This window comes from Vitis riparia, chromosome 9 (genome assembly GCF_004353265.1).
Source record: "Vitis riparia cultivar Riparia Gloire de Montpellier isolate 1030 chromosome 9, EGFV_Vit.rip_1.0, whole genome shotgun sequence".
NCBI classification, from domain to species: domain Eukaryota; kingdom Viridiplantae; phylum Streptophyta; class Magnoliopsida; order Vitales; family Vitaceae; genus Vitis; species Vitis riparia.
Window position 1 is genome coordinate 4,963,413 of NC_048439.1, and position 20,345 is coordinate 4,983,757.

The following is a 20,345-nucleotide window of genomic DNA, read 5'->3' on the forward strand; positions in this document are numbered from 1 at the left end:
GGTATCTCATTCTGTTTCCTCAATCAATCAGCAGTTCTTAGCTCATCCAGCGGCATCTGATACTCCACTGGCTGGGGCTCGGGTGTCGGTTGTTGCTCCTCGGCTGGCGGGGCGGCACACGTATCGTCGACGTGGCTAGCTGCCCTGACAGTGCCAATTATTGGTGGACAACATTTTGGAATACGAGAATCCAGTGACTATTCAGAGCACTGACCACTTGGAAGTACAACCTTCTAAAGCAAAGACACATATCAGAAGAGAAGGTGGTACTTAGAAGTGATCTAGTGCTCCAAATAGTCACCGATTACATGAGAGAATTCTTGCACAACCAACCTCCTCAAGCCTTGAAGAATGAATTTCATGTTTGGAACACATTTAGGGTCTCTTGGTTTTATCATTAATATATATATGATTAAAATTAGACAAAAATTTACATAATTTTAAAATTATTTAATTTTTATTAAAAAAAAAGTTATATATATATATATAAAAGTTTTAAAGTAGTATATAAAAATAATTTATTAATTTTAAATATATTTTTTAAAACTATATTGGATTCTGAAAAATTAAAAGAAATGTGATGGAAAAAATAATAAGAAAAGTAAGAAGGTAGAAAATGTGAAAAATAAGAAGATATTTATGTTATATTTGGTTCAAAGTAATTAAAAAAGAAAAAAGTATTAAGAAAATAATTGTTTTATGTTTAGTTTTACTATCCAAAATATGCAATATATATATATAATTAAAATTAATTTAAAACTAATGTAATTTCAAATTATTTAATGTTTATGTAGAAAGTTTTTTTTTAAAAAAAATAAATGAACTTAAAGTGACATAAAAATAATTTATTAATTTTTAGTTACATAGAGTTTGAAGATAAATATAAGGAAAAAAAACGAAAAAAAAAAATCATAAATAATTTTTATGTGGCATTTCAAACTCATTTAATTTATTTTAACTCTATTATATAAATATTAAGTAATTTAAAATTTTATAAATTTTTAATTAATTTTAATTACATATTATACTGTTTAGCGAATTTTATAGTGGAACCCAACATAAAGAAAACAATTTTTCTAAATATTTTTCTCTTTCCTCATCATTATTTTTCCTTTCCTAATGTCTTTTTCCTCTCTATTTTTTTCCGCCCGTATCTTCCAAGAACCAACCAAACACAGCCTTAGGATCTTCATCTTTTTATTCATCATTTGGGTTGAGAAAACTAAATCACACAATCATATACACGAGTGAAATATAATTAACTTATAAATTGTAGTAAAAGAATTGAATCTACTTCCCTATACAAACAGAGAGGAAAATTGGACTTCCTACCAATTATTAGCATTCCTCTACTATCACATTATTCATGATTTATCCATAACAGAAGCCAGTGCAGATTACATCTACAAGAGACCAAAACTGGGCTTCATACTAATTCTTCAAAAGAAAATGTGGTTGCCAACTTAACTAAAAAGGATTCCTCCCCTCATCGATTTCGATGACAAGGAGTCGCTTCGGGTCCGACCCGTTTGGTCCTTCAGAGTAGAGTGTGGGAAGGTAAGCATTGTATGCTGGTAGATAGCGCGAAACGAAGTCTTGTACCTGCAAGAAACCCCAAAAACCAGAACCTGAGTTTTGACAGTTCTTCCAACAATCAAAAATGGTTGATGGTAGGAAACATGAAGGATGTTCTTGAATCACATGGATACGGTATGGTATACACACCTCCTCATCAGACATTCCGGGTTTGCCTTCTGCCCTCATAGCAATCTCTGCCTGCAAATTTTTTGCATGGATGGTTAATGAAGTAGGTGATATGGAATAAGAGTTCTTAGAGAGGAATAGAACATATAGCTGTTGTGAGAGTATGCCAATGCGGTAGCTAACCTGCAATCGCCATTCATAGACACAGCTCGGGTCCTTGATCTTGATAACAATCCACACCTTTATGAACTTGTCCCATGCATCATAATAAGCTTCCAGATTTTTATTTACTGTCTCCAGCTGAAAAATTAAGAATTAACTTGAACTTGAGCCCCAAAAACTCCTACTACAAGGATGCCATAAGGGTAGAATGATTCTGCTAAAGTGGAAAATGTTGGAACTCTGTTCTCTTGGTTCTAACCTGGGGATCAACGCTTTTGACAAATTCTGCTGGAAGGGGTTTGAAACCAAGCATCCAACCTTCAAAGAGAACCGCCTAAACAACCACCCGAATATAAATTGTTGGCAGCAACAAAATTTTCAAAATTTTCCAACATAGGGAATTGAAGTAGAGCAGGAAACCAAACACCCAATCTTCACATACAAACCAATTATTTTTTAAAATAGTAAATTGAATATCCTCTCACCGTTAATGGCCCTTCAACCTCTGGCCATGTTGAAGGATCGGCCCTGTCACCCTTCCCTTTGTAGGCAGACTATATAAGAGAACAAATTTGCATAAGCAACCTTGATATCTCAAAGGAATTGAGAAACAAGTGGAATTGATAATTTTGTGGCACACATACCTTGTCATACCGAGGAAGCTTCATCTTCATTCCTGGATTGTTTTAACACAATTCATGTTATACCTCAGATGAAAATGGACTAAAAAGAATGGGGAATTGTAAAATGCTTCAGAAATGAGTGAGGGGGAATCTCACCTTCTTTAGTCAATTTACTTATAGCTGTCAGTGTTTCAATAGAGAGGGAAAGATCATGGCTACCAGCATTTCCACGTAGCTAAAACAAGGAAAAGAGAAAAGGAAAAGATGATTTAAATTATCTGGTTAAGTTACAAATGGCCCACCATCTCTATTGAATTGATAAATATCTCAAGACTATGTGCATTGCTACCTCCAGAAGTGCATTCCCAGGATTCTCTTCTCTTAGTTTAGCCTACACTTAACAAAAATTTGTATCAAGAAATGGCAACACAAACAAGAAAAATGAATCAAGAAATGGCAACACAAACAAGAAAAACAGGCAAGTGCCAAAACTCCCTACAACATACCTGACCCTCTGCTGTCAAATAGAAATCATCTATGGAAATTGTTGCAGTCTTCCTGAGATTTGAATGTGTCAGAAGTTCCAAATTTTCTTTCTTTTTTCTTGGATTGTCACAAAAAACTTAAAAATCAATTGCTTGCATTCATAAATTTCATTGGTCTGCAACATACCTGCCCGTCACGTTGAAAAGATGATTTAGAGCAAAGACAAGGGTAGTCTTCCCACAACCTTGTGGTGCACTAAAACCAATCTGCATCACAAAAAATATGTCAGCACAATAATGCAGAAACTGCAGGTTGATAGATAGCTATGCTTGTCAAGAAATTTTCTGAACATCAAAAAAAGGAGTGAAAGGGGATTTAAAATTTAAACATTATGGGTGTACCACTAAAGGAGGGATTTCGTCCCCATCTTTGTACATGGATCTGTGTTGAGAAATCTGATCTTCACACCAAAAGAAGACTGGTATGTAGTAGTGATAGAACCTAGCCTTCTGAGGAATTGTGAGGTACAATTCATTGAGCTGAAACAATCTAGAGAGGTACGAGCCATATGCCAACCACTTGTCTATGGATTCAGCTACCATTTCTTTGGACAGACCTAATTTGTCCATAAGGGGACCTGAGCATATAAATTCAAAAAGGTCCTGCACAGAGGAAACTTCTGCAGGCGTTTTGGGTAAAGCTGAATACAATGGACCCTGCTTCCTCCCATTGTTTGCATTGGTGTCACAACACATTGACTTTTCTTGCATCCACGAGGAGCCATGGCACATAGGAAAAATCCCTGAGCATAGAAAAAGAAAAGAGCAAATGCATTAGCTCAGTGTTGAACAGAACCACAAAGTGCAACTGCAATCAATAACTCCCCAAAATGTGGATATTGATCAAATGTAAATCAATCTGATTTCATACCATTACAAATATTGTTATCATTCTAGGTGATGCACCAACAAATCTGTACCATGGCCAATTTTTTAGCATAACAGTAAGAGCTTGTTCGATAGTGCTTTTAGAAAACACTTCTAGCATAAAAAGCGTTTTTGAAAAATAATCAAATGTATGATAAAATTCAGAAAGCACTTTTAAAAAGTTAAAAAATCATTTATACAGCTTTCCCCAAAACACTTCTACAGAAAACACTTCAACTAAAAATATTTCAAATAGAAACACTCCCAAATGCACTCTAAATAGCCCCAAGAATTCCACACATTACATATTCAAACTCAATCACCTTATGCAAGCTTTTCGACTTCTATATGCTATTCCTATTTTTGTAATCTAAGAAAAAGACGGCCTTAAAAATCTGATAAAATAGAAAAATAATTACGAGTGTCAATTACATAAGATACAGAGCACAATGTTAAACATCAAAGACGACAAAATAAAGAAAGTGATAAAACCCATGTTGATTCTTTGGCAAATCAAGCCATTATCTAAGTCTATGTGGGTCTTAGAAAAAGCTGCATCAGGAAAAAGGGATTGAATTGGCGGACCCAATTAGAAGGAGATAAGGTTTTGTTGAGTTGAATATTTTAGCAGTATGACTGAATGAGCAACCCCCTTTAAACTGCCTCAAATTCCACAAAATGAAAGCAATTTACAAATCTTTTATGCCGACAAAATATTAAAAAAGGGCCCAGTAATCGAAGCATTGAAAAATATAAAAGAAACGTGAATACTCGAATACCCATCAATCTTCCATTGCAATCCCAAAACAGAAATACATTAACCCTCCGTTTGCAGAGGAAATGAAAAAAAAAAATTCTAATCCCCTATTCATGTTGCTTTGGATTTCATGAAAAAGCCAATTCAACCAGCTCAAGTTTACTCTCATTAATCTCAGTCAGTTGGAGCCTTCGGTGTTCCTAGGTCCCAAACAATGAAAAAACCAAGTCTCGAAGTGAAAATTTCTATCCCTGTCCCTACACTTTCCCAGCAACCAAACAAAACGTGAAGGCCTAACACCTAAGGAAAATCAAATTACAGACAAATATCATAATTTTACAAAAAAAAAAAAAAAACCCCATAACCCACGAAACCAAAACAAGCATTTGCATAAACCCACCACTTGGTTCTCAAAAAATTACAGAAAAAAAAAAAATCAACACTTAGTAATTATCGACTTTCCTCCATTTTCCCACAAACCAAACAGAGGATAAGGCAAAGAAAAACCAAAAAAAAAAAAGAGGGAGAGAGAGAGATGTACCTGGGTTAGAGGAGTAGGTAGGCATGTGCGAGAGCTTGGAAGAAGCATTAGATTTGGAGAGTGAAGAGAGAGAGGAGAAGACGGAAACATCATATTTAGAAATAAATTTATATTTGCAAAGTGTATTGTTGTTATAGAAAGTGTTTAAAGGAGTCATCCATGGAGGTGTCGTCGTGGGGTTTGATAATATATTCAATATCTCCATTCTCATCTCTTTGCTTTCTCTCTCTAGTTTCTCTCTCTAAAAAACTTTTTGTCTCTCGTGTCTCTCTTCCACAAAATGGGGCTAGACCTTGTTCACAGTTGAGCCACCCGAACAGTCCCTTCGGCATCTTTGGCTCCCCTCTACAAAATCTTATACGCTATTATATTTATATTTTATATATATATATATATATATATATATATATATATATATATATGTATAATTGATTATGTAACCACAAAAATAATAAATATGTTCCAAAACAAAAAAATTGAACAAGAAAGATACATAAGGCATATTTGATAACGTTTTGAAAAATAAGGTTTTATTTGATAATTATTTTCAAAAACAATTTTTGAGAATAATTTTGATATTTGTAGAATAAAAATTTGCTTTGAAAATTGAAATGATTTTAACATATCTTTAATATTTTTAAATATGTTTTAAAATGTAAATTTCATATCATTTTATTTTTAATTATTTTATATGTTTATATAATTATTTTTTAAAATAACATTCAAAAAAACAATTGAAAATAATTAAAGGATATGATTTAAAAACATCATTTTTTTCTATTCAAAAACATAAAATAATTTTTTTGTTGTGTTTTCCTGTTTTTTTATTTTGAAAAATAGAAAACATTTTTCAAAAATAATTGCAAACAAACCCTAATTCTTATAAATAAAATGGTTTTTGAAAATAATTTTAAACAATAATTATCTAATAGTCTCTATAATAAAAAATTTGTTCATGAACTTAATAGTATTTTTTTGAGTAAATATTTTTTTTAAATAACTTTTATCTCTAATGTTTTTTTTTTTTTTTTGTCTTTTGTCATTATCTATTTTTGTATAATTATTTTTTAAAAATAATTAAAATATGTTTTCATAAGTCAAAAATTTATTAAACAAAAAATAATTACCAAACATATTCGTAATTTCAATTAAAACAAATAAAATAAAAAATAGGTTATAAACCCTAAAAATTAAGGAAAAGCAAATGAAATGAAAAGTAAAGAAATTACAATTTGGGTGCTTTTAATTATTTTTAAGGAATAAAATAATTTTAAATTAAAATCCCTCTTTAATTACAAATTTACAACTACCTTTAATACTTTTTAGTGTAAATACAATTAAAAAGACATTTTTTTAATTTTTAATCTCCATTATTTAAATTCATTTTCCTTATATTAACCCTTATATAAAGATTAAATAATTTAAAAATATTTTTAATTAATTTTAATTGTATTGGACATTTTTTTCGTATTTCATAAAGTAAAATTCTCCCAAAGCTGGCTCCACGCCTAAGTAATACAATTGGTTACAAGGGCAACGCCATGACCACCACCCACCACCCACCTTTGCATTCGGAAGTGACAACTGACGAGTGACAGATCCTTTAACTTTTTAACGACCACCCATCTTTCCATTTGGAAGTGACAACCGACGAGTTGTTTTAGCAAAGACAATTTTGATCCAGGATGGATGATGCCCGTCATCAAGCCTATCGAAGATGTAAAATTCAGTGGGAAGGTTAGAGTTAATTAGATTTCTTTCCCTCCCTCAGGTCATTGTCAACTTGAAAACTCTAACCTTTGAAACAATGGGGAGAATGTGTGGTAGCGGATAATCTTGATCAATGGGCCCCCCCACTGCCTGACATGGCAAGGGAGCGCGATGAATGCAAAGGAGTATTCCACCGTGGTAAGTTTCATGTCATCGGCAGGTAGGTTCGAGAGGAGCGCGGAAGCCTTCGATTTTGCCAACTGGGAGTGGGACAAGGCAGAGGAGGATTTCCTGGAAGACGGCACGTGCCCGAGGACCTGCGTGGACCGTGGTGACATGGGGATGTACATGTGTCATGCGGGTGAGGCGGTGGCACTGCAGGACTCCAGATGGCAGACAGTAGACAAATTGCTAGCTGAGATTCGCCACACGGCTTACATGACGACATGGGAGGGGAAGCTGTTAGTGATTGGGTGCAGAAGCTTTGGTGAAGCCCATGTGGCGTACATGTTGGATTTGAAGAGTCGTAGGTGGAGGAAATTGGTGGCGCCGGAGGAGTTTTGTGGTCATGTTCAGTCAGGTTGCTGTTTGGAGATCTAAATGCTCCGGAAAGAAAAATGAGAAATTCTTGTCTATGTTCCTGTTGTTTGAGTCCTCAGAACTCTGCTTATACTTCCACCTTGTTCATCAACTTTCTTTTCAATCACAATCATAATAAGAAAAATCACCATTAACAACCTCAAATGTTAAAATCAACCAGTTTTTCTAACAAAACATTTCAATCCACATACACACACACACCATAACATTATGGACAATACACTTGACAGTGGGATATCAAACTCAAGGAAGTAAGCGGTGCTCTGGTATATGAACCAAAGCATGTGGCTATGTTCATAGGATTATATCACATACACACACCATCACTATTACAACAATCCATCCCATCTCCATATAGGATCTGGTGATAAAACATTTGTAAGCAGAGGAAACATAATCAACCTGCTGAAGCCCAAAGATCCAAAAGCATTCCCATATCACATCCCCATTGACCCAGCAGCAGCTTCAGACCCACCACACTGCACCGGCCTCAACAAATTAACAAAACAAAACCCACCCAACATCAAAAGCCAAAGGCTGCCCACAGAATCCAATTCCTGAGATCCAGAAACAAAGAGGGTGCTGCAACCATCATAAGTACACCAACCTTTGCAGCAGTCTCAGCACCATGAAATATCAATGCTCTGAGAATCAGCATTTGCGCCTCCCTGATGAAACATACCAGAGACCTCAGACCAAACCCAGATTCCAAGTAGAAGGAAAAAGAGCAGGACATCTCCAATCAGCAAAAACAAAAACGGCAGCAACACAGTCTATATAAAGAAGATGAAAACCCGGCTGTTGCCAGAACTGCTAGAACCAGCCCCAACCCTGAATGCAACAAAAAGAGAAATGAAAAAAAGAAAATAGAAAAGCAAAAAGTGATCAGAGCCAACCAGATAGAGGTAACTTAACAATAGAAGAGATATTACCCTTAACAAGGCAATAATTCTTTAATTGAATATCTATAGCTATAGTAGTTGTGAAACCTTGTTGTTCAGCTTGAAATATATGGAACTAAGATGAAAAGAAGTTGATCTGTTTCTGTTTATAGATTGAAATTGATCAAAAAAATTAAGACAAATAAATAATATAGTTTAAAACTCTGCATTATTTTCAAGTTCTTAAGTAACCAACAGACCACCTTCAAAGTGCCATCTGGGCGAACCTTTTATAACAATTATTTCACAAGGGACAACTAGAATTGAATTTCCCATCCAAGATCTTGGAAGGGGAGGACCATGATATAGAAAGGGGTGTAGATTTGGCTTTGTTTGGATCTCGAAAGATTCAAAGCAACATAGAAGAGAAAGAAATTAAAAGGGAAAAAAATAGATTGAAAGTTATTAGGACTAGGCTGAAAATTATGGAAGTAATATATACAGATCAAACATTGAAAGTTATTATGATGTTTGAAACTTTGATGCACTTAATTTTGACATAGGTAAAGTAAAAATTTCCACAAAAGAATGAGTAAGGAAAGAAAAGTATTTTTCAAATATAACATAAAAGCTAATTAATACCTGAAAGATGGATAGAAATTAATTTGATACCAACTGTTCCTGCATATCATCATCTATGCTGCTAGTTTCGGACTCCTCTGCAAAATATGCTTCAGCTTTGTCAACTTGGAAATATGGAGTAAAAGAGTCCTTGATAGTTTCATCTTTCCACTTCAACCGATTCCACCAATTTGTCTCTCCTTTAATTTTCTTAAGATTGTGGTTCAAAGTGTTGGAATCGAATGGGAGGCTCCTTAAGCTTTTGCAATCATACACCTTGATGATTTCAAGCGAGGGAAAGAGCAGAGGATGCTGGTAGATGCTCTTCAATCTTGGCAGTCTATTGAGCTTGAGGTATTTGAGCCTTGAAAATATGTCCAATTTTTCCACAATTTCATAAGCTCCATGATCATCATGTAGTACTAGTTCTATTGATTCACAATCTTCAACATAAAGTGCTTCTAGACATGAAGCATAAACAACCCATGTTAAGTCTAACAATTTTGAACAATTTCCTATTACTATGAAATGAAGGCTATAAAAGTATTGCTCCCTTGCAACGTTGTAGTTCGAGAGACCAATAACATCATTTTGTGTCATTTCTCTTTCCATACTTATTTTCACATCATCACAATCGTGTACTTGAAGCGCTCCTAAATGCTCCATTCTTTTTAAAAATGAAGATGATAGTTCAAGTGTGATTACATCCCCCCAATTATGTAACCCTAGATCGCTTATACACCTCTGTAATTTGTGGCTTCTCTTTAATTTGTTCAATGAAAGAGCACTAGATATGCTGATTCGTATCTGATTGATGTCATTCAAGGACTCCAACTCCTCAAGCAAGGTTTCAACTCCACTTAAAATATTGGTATTCCACAGGCTGAACAACTTTAAAGATATGAGATTTGATATCAAGTCTTTTGGGATAGTTACAGGGGATTGCATAGAATTCAGATGCAAAATCATCAAATTTTTCAAATTTTTTAGCTCAATGGGCAACTCTCTTATTCTTGTGGATGACAAATTAAGATATCTCAAGCCATTCAATTCACCAATCCCAGTAGGTAACTCACTTAAATTATCATTACATGCCAAATTCAAAACTCTAATTAGAGGCATAAATTGAAAGAATCCACTCGAAAATTTCGTCAACTGATGACATCTCCTCACAAATAAAGTCTTGAGATTGGGACACATCAATGTTTCAGGGAACTTCTCAAGATCCTGATCCCACAATGACATCTTCTCCGTCTCTTTAAGTTTTGAAATTTCTGCAGCTTCCTTCAGCCTAAAAACATCATTGTATACTAAAATTTTGTTCTTTTCCTTCCCACATTCACCATATAACCATAAAGCCATGTCGTGGATCACATCATGCATCACAACCCATTTTTCTCTTAAACCGTAACTCTCCACTAAACATGCATGCTTTAGCTTTTTAACAACTTTATGCCCTTGATTGCGTGCTTCATATATGTCATGAACTTCACCCAAAAGTCCCTCTCCAATCCACTGCTCTATTAGGGTTTCAATACGAATCACCACATCTTCAGAGAATAAGGAACAATGTATAAAACAAGATTTGATGGCATTGTCAGACAATCTATCATAACTGACTTTTAATCTATTAAACAATTCATCTTCCATACCTGAAATTTCAGCTGGAAATTTGCTCAAATCTTGTATTACCTTGTCCCAATTTGAGGGATCTTTCTCACCCACCATGGCTCGCCCAACAGTAACCAAAGCGAGAGGTAGACCTTTGCACTCTTCAGCAACAATCTTTGCAAGCCTCGGTATATGTGGATGAGACTTTAATGTTTCTTCTCCTACCTTCTTCTGAAACAAAGTCCAAGCCGCTTCTGATGACAAACACTCCACTTTTATACTCTCCTGAGCTTGCATTTGACGGCACACATCCTGTGAGCGGGTTGTGAAAACTATCTTGGACTTATTTTGAGCATCGGGATGGGGGACCCCCATTTCTAGGAGATCGAGTCGCTCCCAGATGTCATCCAACAGCAACACGAACTTCTTTGTTTTCAAAACTCTCAATATTTCGGCAGCCTTCTCCTCCTTAGTGCTTCTACTTTCCCATCCATCACGTGAGAGTTGTAATTTATTCCAAAGAACTTTCTGAATTTTTTCAACGTTGGACGGTTTTGACACCACATCCCAAATCACAACATCAAAATCGCTGGATGTAGGGAGGAAGTTATTGTGGATTTTCTTCAAGAGGGTGGTTTTGCCCACACCGCCCATTCCATATAATCCCATAATTCCCACTTGTGGATCTTTGAGAAACCCACAGATTCTGCCATACGCCAATTCTGAGCCCACAGTCTCCTCCATGGGCAGTTCATCTACTAGAGGACGAGGCAGCATCTCGGCTACAACATCGAAATGTCCTTTGCCGATTTGACGAGATACAGCAACCAGCTTTTCGCTTACTGCCTTCCCAATCTTGTAGCTAGACCAACAATTCCTGGGACAGCATCCGAGACATCTCTTCTGGATTTCTTGATCACCCTTTTGCAGAATTTCTTGAACTTCTGTCACCATGACTTCTACTTCACAGATCCAGCCACCCACTTCCTTTGTGCGCATCATCTGTCGTTGCTCTGCACGTTCAACCCTTGTCTTCACATCTTCAGACAAGTTGTTGAGCTCCGCCATTTCCTTGCTCAAGGCTTGGAGATTTTTTTTCAGATCACGAATGTAGACCGTATGCTTGGAGGTGTGATCATAGAAGCAGGGGATCAGACCGACGATTGAGCTCAGGAACTCCATGGCTTTCCGGAAGTAACAGAAAAAAGGATTAGAATTCAGCCAAAGATGGAACAAAGAAGAAAGATGAATCACTGCACTGCACTTTGTAAATTTGAAAAGTCCAGAGTTGAAACTTGAATAAGATGGGAGACAGGCCATCACCAACAAAATAAAATAATTTTCCTAAATTAACATCAAGTGGATTTTTAATATTGTATAGATTAATCGATTGACAGATGGAGACCACCTGCAAAAATATTTTTCTAAGCATCAAGTGGGCTCTAATTATAACCCATCAAGCGATGAGACACGCACATGATAATGCCATTGTTAATTTTATTTTACCAACTTCCCACTCTCTTCCCTCTTCATTCCACAATTGCTATTGTATATGATGTTTAGTTTTTAAGTATTATTTGTCCCTTTCTACATGTGAACATGAGATAAAGTCGCATTGATAGGTTTCATTTGTCTTTAAAATGTTGTTTAAATGTCCCTACCGACGGTTTGCTTTTGTATTATATTGGGGGTGGGTATTCCAAGGATGCCCCGGCCCAATAGGATGGATTCAAAACGTGTAGTCTAGTCAGAAGTAGGTTTGGGATTTTATTTTAAGACTTAAATCGTCTTCTTATGTATGTTTGGGATTGATTCACATTGATGTCACTCCTTATTTTTTTCTTTTATTTTTTTAATACACATAAAATAAAATTAAAAATAAATTACCTTAAAACAGAATAGTAAATTATTGGATTTCGGATAAAGATGAGAAATAAAAATGAGAATACATTTAAGCTAAGGTTACATTTTATTGACAGGATAGAATTTAATAAGATATATGTATCTTGAGATATCATATTTCATTGGATATCAAAACCTAAAATATAGATCCTTGTTCTAATAGTATGTTTGAAATTTTATTTATGGTTATAGAGACTTATAAGTTAATAAATGGTGATCAAATTAAGTTTGTGAGCATAGAAGAGTATTAACACCTTGGAGAATGTGGCACCAAGGTCTCATGAGGTTGCACGTTGTACCCATAAGTGCCTATTGACCACGGTAATGTGATAATCAAGGATTACAAGGGCATCATGTGGAGACTTGGTGGTGGCTTGAGGTGGTACTCAGTGGCGAAGCCAACACTTTACATTAGGCAGTGCAACTTTAGTACACATACAAATTTTACCGATTAAAAGCAATTGTTGCCCTCAGCCCAATGGTTCAACCTTGTAATTGTTCATGGGGTATAGAAATAGACTTGGGTTTGAGTCTCTTGTGGTAAAAAAAAAATGATATCTTAAAACATGATTTCTAACATGATATGATATCTTTAAATATATATATCCTATGAATATGATATTCTAATGTGACATATTTAATGAGATATATTATATTATATTTATAAAATGAATAAAAATAATATGATATATATTATTTTCAATGTTTAAAATAAAAACTATATTATATTCCAATATTTTTTATTTAAAAAAATGAAATTTCTTTTATGTTTAAAAATAGTCATGATGAAAATATTTAAATTTTACAAATAAAAACTGTTTATGTTATGTTATTTAATATATAAAATTAATCTATATATCATATATTAATATTATTTATAAATATTTTTTTAGTTTTTCTTTTTTAACTATAAATTTAATTTTATAATAAAAAATTATTTTACAAAATAAATATATAAAAAATAGATAAAAAATAAATTTATAATATATGAAATATTCATTTCTCGTATCTTAACATGAGATTAACATATTTTATGTATAAGAGATAAAAATAAAAAATAAATAAATATATAAAAAAAAAGGGTAATATATCTCATCATTTATCATATCACATATTTGATTAAACATAAGATATAATAAGCAATGGAATAATTTATCATATCTCATCATCAACTAAAGATGGGACATGATATAATATATTTTCTCTTATTCTATTATATATTATATTCGGTCAACCAAACATAACCTAAAAGAATAAGTTTAGTAAAGAGTGATCGATTATAACCTCGAATCATTAGCATTCTCAATTAATAAACATCATGTTTGAAAACAATATAAAAATCGAACTTACAATAAAAACTAATGCAACTAGCTAGTATTCAAAGACAGCTACTAAGAATTTGAATTCAACAACAAATCAAACTAAAAACTTCCAATATAAACAAGTACATTGTCAATAAATACTTCTTCATTTACCCAAGAATTGTGGTTCAACTTAGATAAAATTATAATTAATAACTTTAGGATAACATATGAATGCTAGCGACTTAAAGTTTATAAAAAAATGTTGGGCAATTAAAAGTTTTTGTCATTAGTCAAATAGAATTAATGTTTTGTAACCTTTTCTAACATCTAAATCAATGTACAAGAGCACTTGATTATATATTTTTATCCTACAAAATATATTAAATAAGATAAAATAACATGTCAACAACAAATTATGTTACCAAAATTGAAAATGGAGCCAACTATTCCCTTATTCCATTTCCCAACATAATAATTAATTTAAAGTTAAAAAATATAAAATATATATACATAGGTAGTTCAATCAATTAACCGCAAAGTTAAATTATTTTATTCTGATTCAATTATGATTAATATGTTATCAATCTCATGCACGATATTTCTAATTATACAATTAGATATAGAATTTAATGTGGAACCCACCTAGAAATCCTTAGGCATAAAAAACCACAATTGGTCTCTTGACCATTGAATAATTCACTAACTATGAAAAAAAGTTAACACAATTTTACTTGATCAAATGCTTCCACTTCCTAAAGTTTTATATAAATAGTATTTATACTCTTCTTTCGCTTCCTCAATGCAACACTCACATGCTCCTTAGTTAGGGGTGACAATACGTGATATCGGATGTGTTGGATTTGTATAATGTTGAGATAAAAAATAATGAAAATTTACTCAATAGGAATACAATTTATTTAAGAATTGTGTTAAAATGACCTAATTCAAACAAAACTAATTTAATAGACAGGTTAAATTAACCTTTGTATAAATTGATGTAAATAACCTGTTATTACAATTCTAATATATGAAACCTATTAATAGTCGTTGAACCCATTAATATGATTCTAATCCGTTTAATATGTTAACACGAATAGAACTTGTGTAACATACTAATACAATTCTAACTCGTTTAACATGTTTAACCTATTTAAAATTTTAATTTTATAAATGTGTTATTCGAAATACATTTTAAGTTTTTCAAATTTTAACTAATTTAATTATAAAATTTAAATTAGAAAATGTTTATAATATAAAAATATATTAGAATTTTAATTTTACACTTGTTTATAATTCTATCTAATGTTCTAATGATAAAATAATTTTAATCTTTAAAATGAAATGTATAAAATTTTACTTAGTTACTTCATTTTTTAACTATATCATATTTATAACTAATAAGCATTTTCTTATTTTTTATAATTTTGAAATATATAATATTAATAATTTTATATGAGTTAGACATCATTTTGATACAATTAAATAAATTAGTTTGTTTGGCATGAATAAGTAAACAGACTATATGGGGTTGGATAATCGTACATTTTTATTAAACGGGTCATATGAGTTGATATGATTACAACATGAATATGTTACACATAATCTGAATCGATTAAAACTTATATCATTTTCAAGTCATGTTATTGTATCATATCAAAATTGTCACCTATATCTTTAGTGAGTCCCTCAAAGCCCTTATTAAAGCATATACAATGTGAGTCTCAAATATTCGTTTTAACCAAGAGAGACTTTCAAGAAGGATTTTGAAAGTTCTGAGAGATAGAGGTTTAAGCTTATTGAAAGGTTATGTTCCCTATGAGCTTTTTTAAATTCAACAAAATAGGACTTTTTATACTCAAAAAAATCCAGGGCCAAGTTTGAAAATTAAATAGTACCATAGGACCAGGGTAGGGGAGAACGGGAAGCTCATGCTAGAAATCAAGCCCATGAAAGAATGTGAGAGATCAGAACTGGGAAAGGCAGTCCACCAACTCAAGTTTTAGAGGTGTATGACCCCATGACGTCTAAGATAAATCACTCAATTGGGTAAGAAGTAGGATAGAAGGTATCGCACCTGAAGTACCCAACAGCCAAGTTGGCTTGACCACACGGATCAAAAGTATACAAATGGACAAGGGATGAACCCACCTACACAGAGAACGAGCCATGACCTCACACTCAGGCAGTGACAGGACCTGGACATCTAGAATGAAGGCCGGAGCAATAATATTAGGTCCATTGACATGTACAATCAATTATTAGGCCTGAGCAATAATAAACCACCATATACTTTCATTTATTTTGATTTTTTTTTTTTTTTGGGCTTCAAAATCCTTTTTATATTCTCTACACCTGTATGCTTCCATCCATTTCTATTAACATTTGTAGTTATTTTGCTTGTGTTCAGTATGATGCCTTTTTGAATAATTGTATTTGTGAATAAATTTAAATTGTTCCTAAGATTAAATAATTTAAAAATATTTTTAATTAGTTTTAATTGAATTGGACATTTTTTTTTTTCGTATTTCATATAGTAAAATTCTCCCAAAGCTGGCTCCACGCCTAGGTAATACAATTGGTTACAACTTACAAGGGTGACGCCATGACCACCACCCACCTTTGCACTCGGAAGTGACAACTGACGAGTGTTTCATAGGACAGAAGTTGTTTTAACAAAGACAATTATGATTCAGGATAGATGATGCCTGTCATAAAGCCTATCAAAGATGTAAAATTCAGTGGAAAGGTTAATAAACATTACAAATCAAAATCAGTAACACCATGATACTACCTACTACTGCAACAATTCAGATTCCCCTGTGTTAATTAGATTTTTTTCCCTCTCTCAGGTCATTGTCAGAACTTGAAAACTCTAACCTTTGATACAATGGGGAGAATGTGTGGTAGCGGATAATCTTGATCAGGACAAAAGTATTAGCAGCCAAGAACAATATGCTAGCAATCCAAAGCTCCAAGAACACATTCTTGCCCTTGAATTCAAGCAGGTAACCCCACATCAACCAATGGGTTTGAGCTCCCATCCAGAACAAGATGCAACTCAACCCTGTCCATTTAAGTTTCATGTTGCTCCATGGTAGTATCAAAGGCAACAGGCAGAAGAACCATACGAAGTACTGTGCTGTGATCACCTGTAAATGGAGTTCGCCAATGACCCATAAGAAAAGAAAATCAACGATATGGTATGTGATATATATATAGATAATGTATGGTAGGATGGAATTATTTTTAGCTGTGTTCAGAGGATTTAGAGTGCCATTTTATCTTCAAATGGAATCCAAAAGAAAAGGTAAATATGTAGTGCCCACTGTGGCTCATTTTGATTCCGATGTGCCATGAAATAGAAAAAATCAGAAGAAAGCAGTTATCAACTGACAAACCTTATTGAATGCCACAAATGCCACTGTCTGGGCAAAGAAACAGAATGGGAGATCCTGTGCAAAGCAGACAATGAGAACTAGCTGAACGAGAAATTGAGGTAAAAATGAGATGAGCCTTTCGACCACCGAAAACTCATGTTCATAGTGGAGATAGATGTGATAGAAATATATGGAAAAATTATGTCTGGGGTCAGTGCGAGTAAGATGGTAGAGCAGCGCTTCATGCAAGAATTCCCATCTATACAGATAGAAGAAAAGGCCAGTAAAAGCGAAGAAGACAGCCCCAGAGATCAGCCCAAACATAATTCTTGCTCTTGTAAACATGCTAGTCAAAGCAATCCATATACCACAAGAATCAGGCACTGCTGTACTAGGTATACTTTGGGTTGAGTTCCCTTGGCCAACCCAACTTGAAAGGGCAGGTTTCAATCCATACTGGAAGCAATGTGGATCAAGGACTAGGATTATAGGAATTGAATATATAATAGGATAGATTCTAAAGTGGACAACAAGCCCATACCAAAATGCAGCTTGTAACACCTTGCCTGCAAGACCACAAACAGCACAACAAAGAGAGTTAAAATAGGCAGAAAAAAGAAGATATTGTAATCATGTAAATACAAGTGTTGGCCATCATTTGGTGGATGAACCAAAAGATGAATCCTAAAATCTATTTTTCATGTCCCAGTAACAGAATAAGTCAAGGAAAGCACCCCACCCCCCCCCCCCCCCCCCCCCCCCCCCCCCCCCCCAGCATGGGGGAGGCAGGAGAACAGCCAAGTTCATTTTTTTGGCTCTGTTGCACAGGTTGTAAAGCACAGAAGGTTTAGAGGAGGAAAAGATTGCTGCTTTCCCAACAGAAAGGGAGGCCTTCACCCTTCCTGCATCTCAAAAATTCGAAAGCCTATTCCCCCTGAACATTTAGAGGTTTCCACACCCTAGGTAGGGAATAAAGGAAGTCCTTTAAAGGGAAGTTACAAGTTTCCATATTATGCTACACTCCACCACAACATAATTTACATGTTATAACTAAAAATCGAGATAAAGGAATTGAGATTCCTCTCCCTGAAAAATAGTTTGCCATTTAAACAAACTATTGGGTTTAAATACAAAACTTTCCTTCAGGAAATTTTAAGTGGATTCCTCTCGTAGGACTGATCATTTTCCCTTTTCTTTCACAAATGTTTTGGTCACAAACAGGTTAGTAGACAAAGATGGCCTGCAAGCCCAATTATAAAATATCAATACAAACAATTGAGCAAGTTAACAAGACAGCATTTTAAGATATTCATCATTACACTAATTAGCCTTAAAAGCTAGGCAGAAAGAAATTATACCATTCATTAGACAGATAATGATCCACAAAATCATGGCACAAACAATGGGCTCACAGTTCCCACGAGTTCCAATGCTGAAGGTAAATGGATTGAAGAGCCATACCATTAAAGCACAAGTGCACAGGTTCTCAGGCACCTTACGTAGCTCCAAAATGGTGTGGATGAATAAACCCACAAGTAAATCTGCAAGATGAATATAATATCAGGTTTATAAGGTTTGAAACAAATAATTCATAGGGTACTCTACCACATCATTAATGCTTTAGTTTTCAAACCTAGACCAGTGGAACTATACAAAAATCATGAAGAAAACAGAACGATCGACAAATTTGAACAGACAGCACAAAAATAACAAAGTCTATGAAATTTAGGGAATAAGAAAAACCATCCATCTGTACTACATCATAAAATAGGGGACACAAAAAGCCCAACAACTTATGCATATCAAGCAATGAAGTAAACATAGAATTAACAATCCAAACCTAGATTTCCACTTAATCTATCATTCATCTTAACAAAGCCTTTATCCAATTAGAGTTAGCTGCATGTCCATTGTATGTACCACCACATAATTCGTTAATAAACTGTCAATACATAAACCCCTCAAAACCCCACAAATCTATGTCTTAACGGTACAAATCAATGAAGTGAAACACTGAGACAACATAATCTAGTTCCCACAGAAACCAATCCTCCAATAAATCAACCAATCAAAGAAAACCCCATAAATTAAAGTCTTCGGTCCTCTACCTGAAGCAGAGAATAGAAATTTTCCCCATGAAGGATGAATAATTGAGTTGGGCACCAGCAAAAATGCAAGCAAAGGTGAGTAGCGATAGGTAGACCTTTGGTAAGGGGACTTTCCGTATGCCACTAAAGAAGCAGCATCAGAAAAGACAAGGTAATCGACATCTGTATATCTAACCTCCATATGGGCATCTTGCCATTCTCCGTATATAATTAAAAGGACTCGAAGAAGTGCAGAGAATAGAAGCAGTGATCGAACATCCATTGATCTCCTTGCCTTCTTCGTTCATTCACTACGTCGACTGAATACAAAAATTAACCAAAATAGATAAATGCAATCAAGTCCGCAGATTCAAAACACAAAATTCCAAAACCCTAGATCTAGGTTCAGGTTTAGCTATAAGTTTGGTGTAGCCTTGGAGGCGCCAGGTTGGGGTTCGACATTGGAGAGGAAATAGGGGCAGGAGGACGTGAGACGGTCCTTGGCGGCGATGATTTTTTGGGAGGACAATGATGATTGGACAGAGATGGGGATTCGTTTTCTTCGTCGTTCGTCGTCGGAGAAGCTGAGGAAATTCCGAGGCTTCTTTGGCTTGGTGGCGGAGGTGGTAGAGGGTTTCGAGGGAGGTGGCGTCGTCGTGTGGGCGGTAGCGGGAGTATCCGGCTCTGCTGCCCATGGTGGGTAGCGGATTGTGATTACAGCGGCTTCCCAGACTGGGCCTGTATTGCTATTTTTAGTTGGGCTTTTCTCCTAAGCTAGTGATTGGGCTTCAGCTCATGTGTTGGTCATCCATTTTAGTTCCATGTAGATATTTCAAATAATTAATAATAATTGTTCGTTCAATTTTTTAACTAAATGAGATTCTTAACTATTTTCTCGTAATGAATTTATTTATTTTTGTAATTAAATTTATTTATTAGTTTGATTTAACCTTGTATGATTAATGTTAAAATTCTTTGTATTCACAATTGAAATATAGTTAAAATAGTAAAACAAATTATTTATTTTGCATCTTTTAATGGAAATAAGGTTTC

The 20,345-nt window shown here is 34.2% G+C and overlaps 4 protein-coding genes across 4 annotated transcripts; 1 reads left to right on the forward strand and 3 right to left on the reverse strand.

The window, feature by feature from the left end:
• Window positions 1-1,240: 1,240 nt before the first annotated feature.
• LOC117922783 (D-glycerate 3-kinase, chloroplastic) lies at window positions 1,241-5,528 on the reverse strand. The gene is made up of 12 exons (XM_034840997.1): window positions 5,200-5,528; window positions 3,377-3,777; window positions 3,162-3,241; window positions 2,996-3,047; window positions 2,839-2,880; window positions 2,646-2,724; window positions 2,511-2,542; window positions 2,352-2,420; window positions 2,126-2,200; window positions 1,888-2,004; window positions 1,726-1,776; window positions 1,241-1,602 (listed from the first exon to the last, which is right to left on the reverse strand). Exons 1-12 carry the CDS (start codon window positions 5,408-5,410, stop codon window positions 1,468-1,470), a joined length of 1,344 nt encoding a protein of 447 aa, XP_034696888.1. The 5' UTR covers window positions 5,411-5,528; the 3' UTR covers window positions 1,241-1,467.
• A 1,552-nt stretch (window positions 5,529-7,080) lies between these two features.
• LOC117922476 (F-box/kelch-repeat protein At1g80440-like) lies at window positions 7,081-7,509 on the forward strand. The gene has a single exon (XM_034840608.1). It carries the CDS (start codon window positions 7,081-7,083, stop codon window positions 7,507-7,509), a length of 429 nt encoding a protein of 142 aa, XP_034696499.1.
• A 111-nt stretch (window positions 7,510-7,620) lies between these two features.
• LOC117921420 (probable disease resistance protein At1g61300) lies at window positions 7,621-11,922 on the reverse strand. Its single transcript, XM_034839258.1, has 2 exons — window positions 9,033-11,922; window positions 7,621-8,340 (listed from the first exon to the last, which is right to left on the reverse strand). Exon 1 carries the CDS (start codon window positions 11,802-11,804, stop codon window positions 9,051-9,053), a length of 2,754 nt encoding a protein of 917 aa, XP_034695149.1. The 5' UTR covers window positions 11,805-11,922; the 3' UTR covers window positions 7,621-8,340; window positions 9,033-9,050.
• Window positions 11,923-16,453: 4,531 nt separating this feature from the next.
• LOC117921412 (GPI mannosyltransferase 1) lies at window positions 16,454-19,997 on the reverse strand. The gene is made up of 4 exons (XM_034839246.1): window positions 19,314-19,997; window positions 18,564-18,746; window positions 17,227-17,771; window positions 16,454-16,977 (listed from the first exon to the last, which is right to left on the reverse strand). Exons 1-4 carry the CDS (start codon window positions 19,573-19,575, stop codon window positions 16,651-16,653), a joined length of 1,317 nt encoding a protein of 438 aa, XP_034695137.1. The 5' UTR covers window positions 19,576-19,997; the 3' UTR covers window positions 16,454-16,650.
• Between the last annotated feature and the right edge of the window lie 348 nt (window positions 19,998-20,345).

Excerpts from the sequence above, each read along its gene's own strand:
- LOC117922783 (XM_034840997.1), bottom strand. The coding sequence starts at position 5,410 with ATGAGAATGGAGATATTGAATATATTATCAAACCCCACGACGACACCT. Across the intron at positions 3,778-5,199 it reads TACCTACTCCTCTAACCCAG|GGATTTTTCCTATGTGCCAT; the intron begins GTACATCTCTCT and ends TTCTATGCTCAG. Across the intron at positions 1,777-1,887 it reads TCTATGAATGGCGATTGCAG|GCAGAGATTGCTATGAGGGC; the intron begins GTTAGCTACCGC and ends AAAAATTTGCAG.
- LOC117922476 (XM_034840608.1), top strand. The coding sequence starts at position 7,081 with ATGAATGCAAAGGAGTATTCCACCGTGGTAAGTTTCATGTCATCGGCA.
- LOC117921420 (XM_034839258.1), bottom strand. The coding sequence starts at position 11,804 with ATGGAGTTCCTGAGCTCAATCGTCGGTCTGATCCCCTGCTTCTATGAT.
- LOC117921412 (XM_034839246.1), bottom strand. The coding sequence starts at position 19,575 with ATGGATGTTCGATCACTGCTTCTATTCTCTGCACTTCTTCGAGTCCTT. Across the intron at positions 18,747-19,313 it reads ATTTCTATTCTCTGCTTCAG|ATTTACTTGTGGGTTTATTC; the intron begins GTAGAGGACCGA and ends TTCATCTTGCAG. Across the intron at positions 17,772-18,563 it reads CATTATCTGTCTAATGAATG|GCAAGGTGTTACAAGCTGCA; the intron begins GTATAATTTCTT and ends GTGGTCTTGCAG.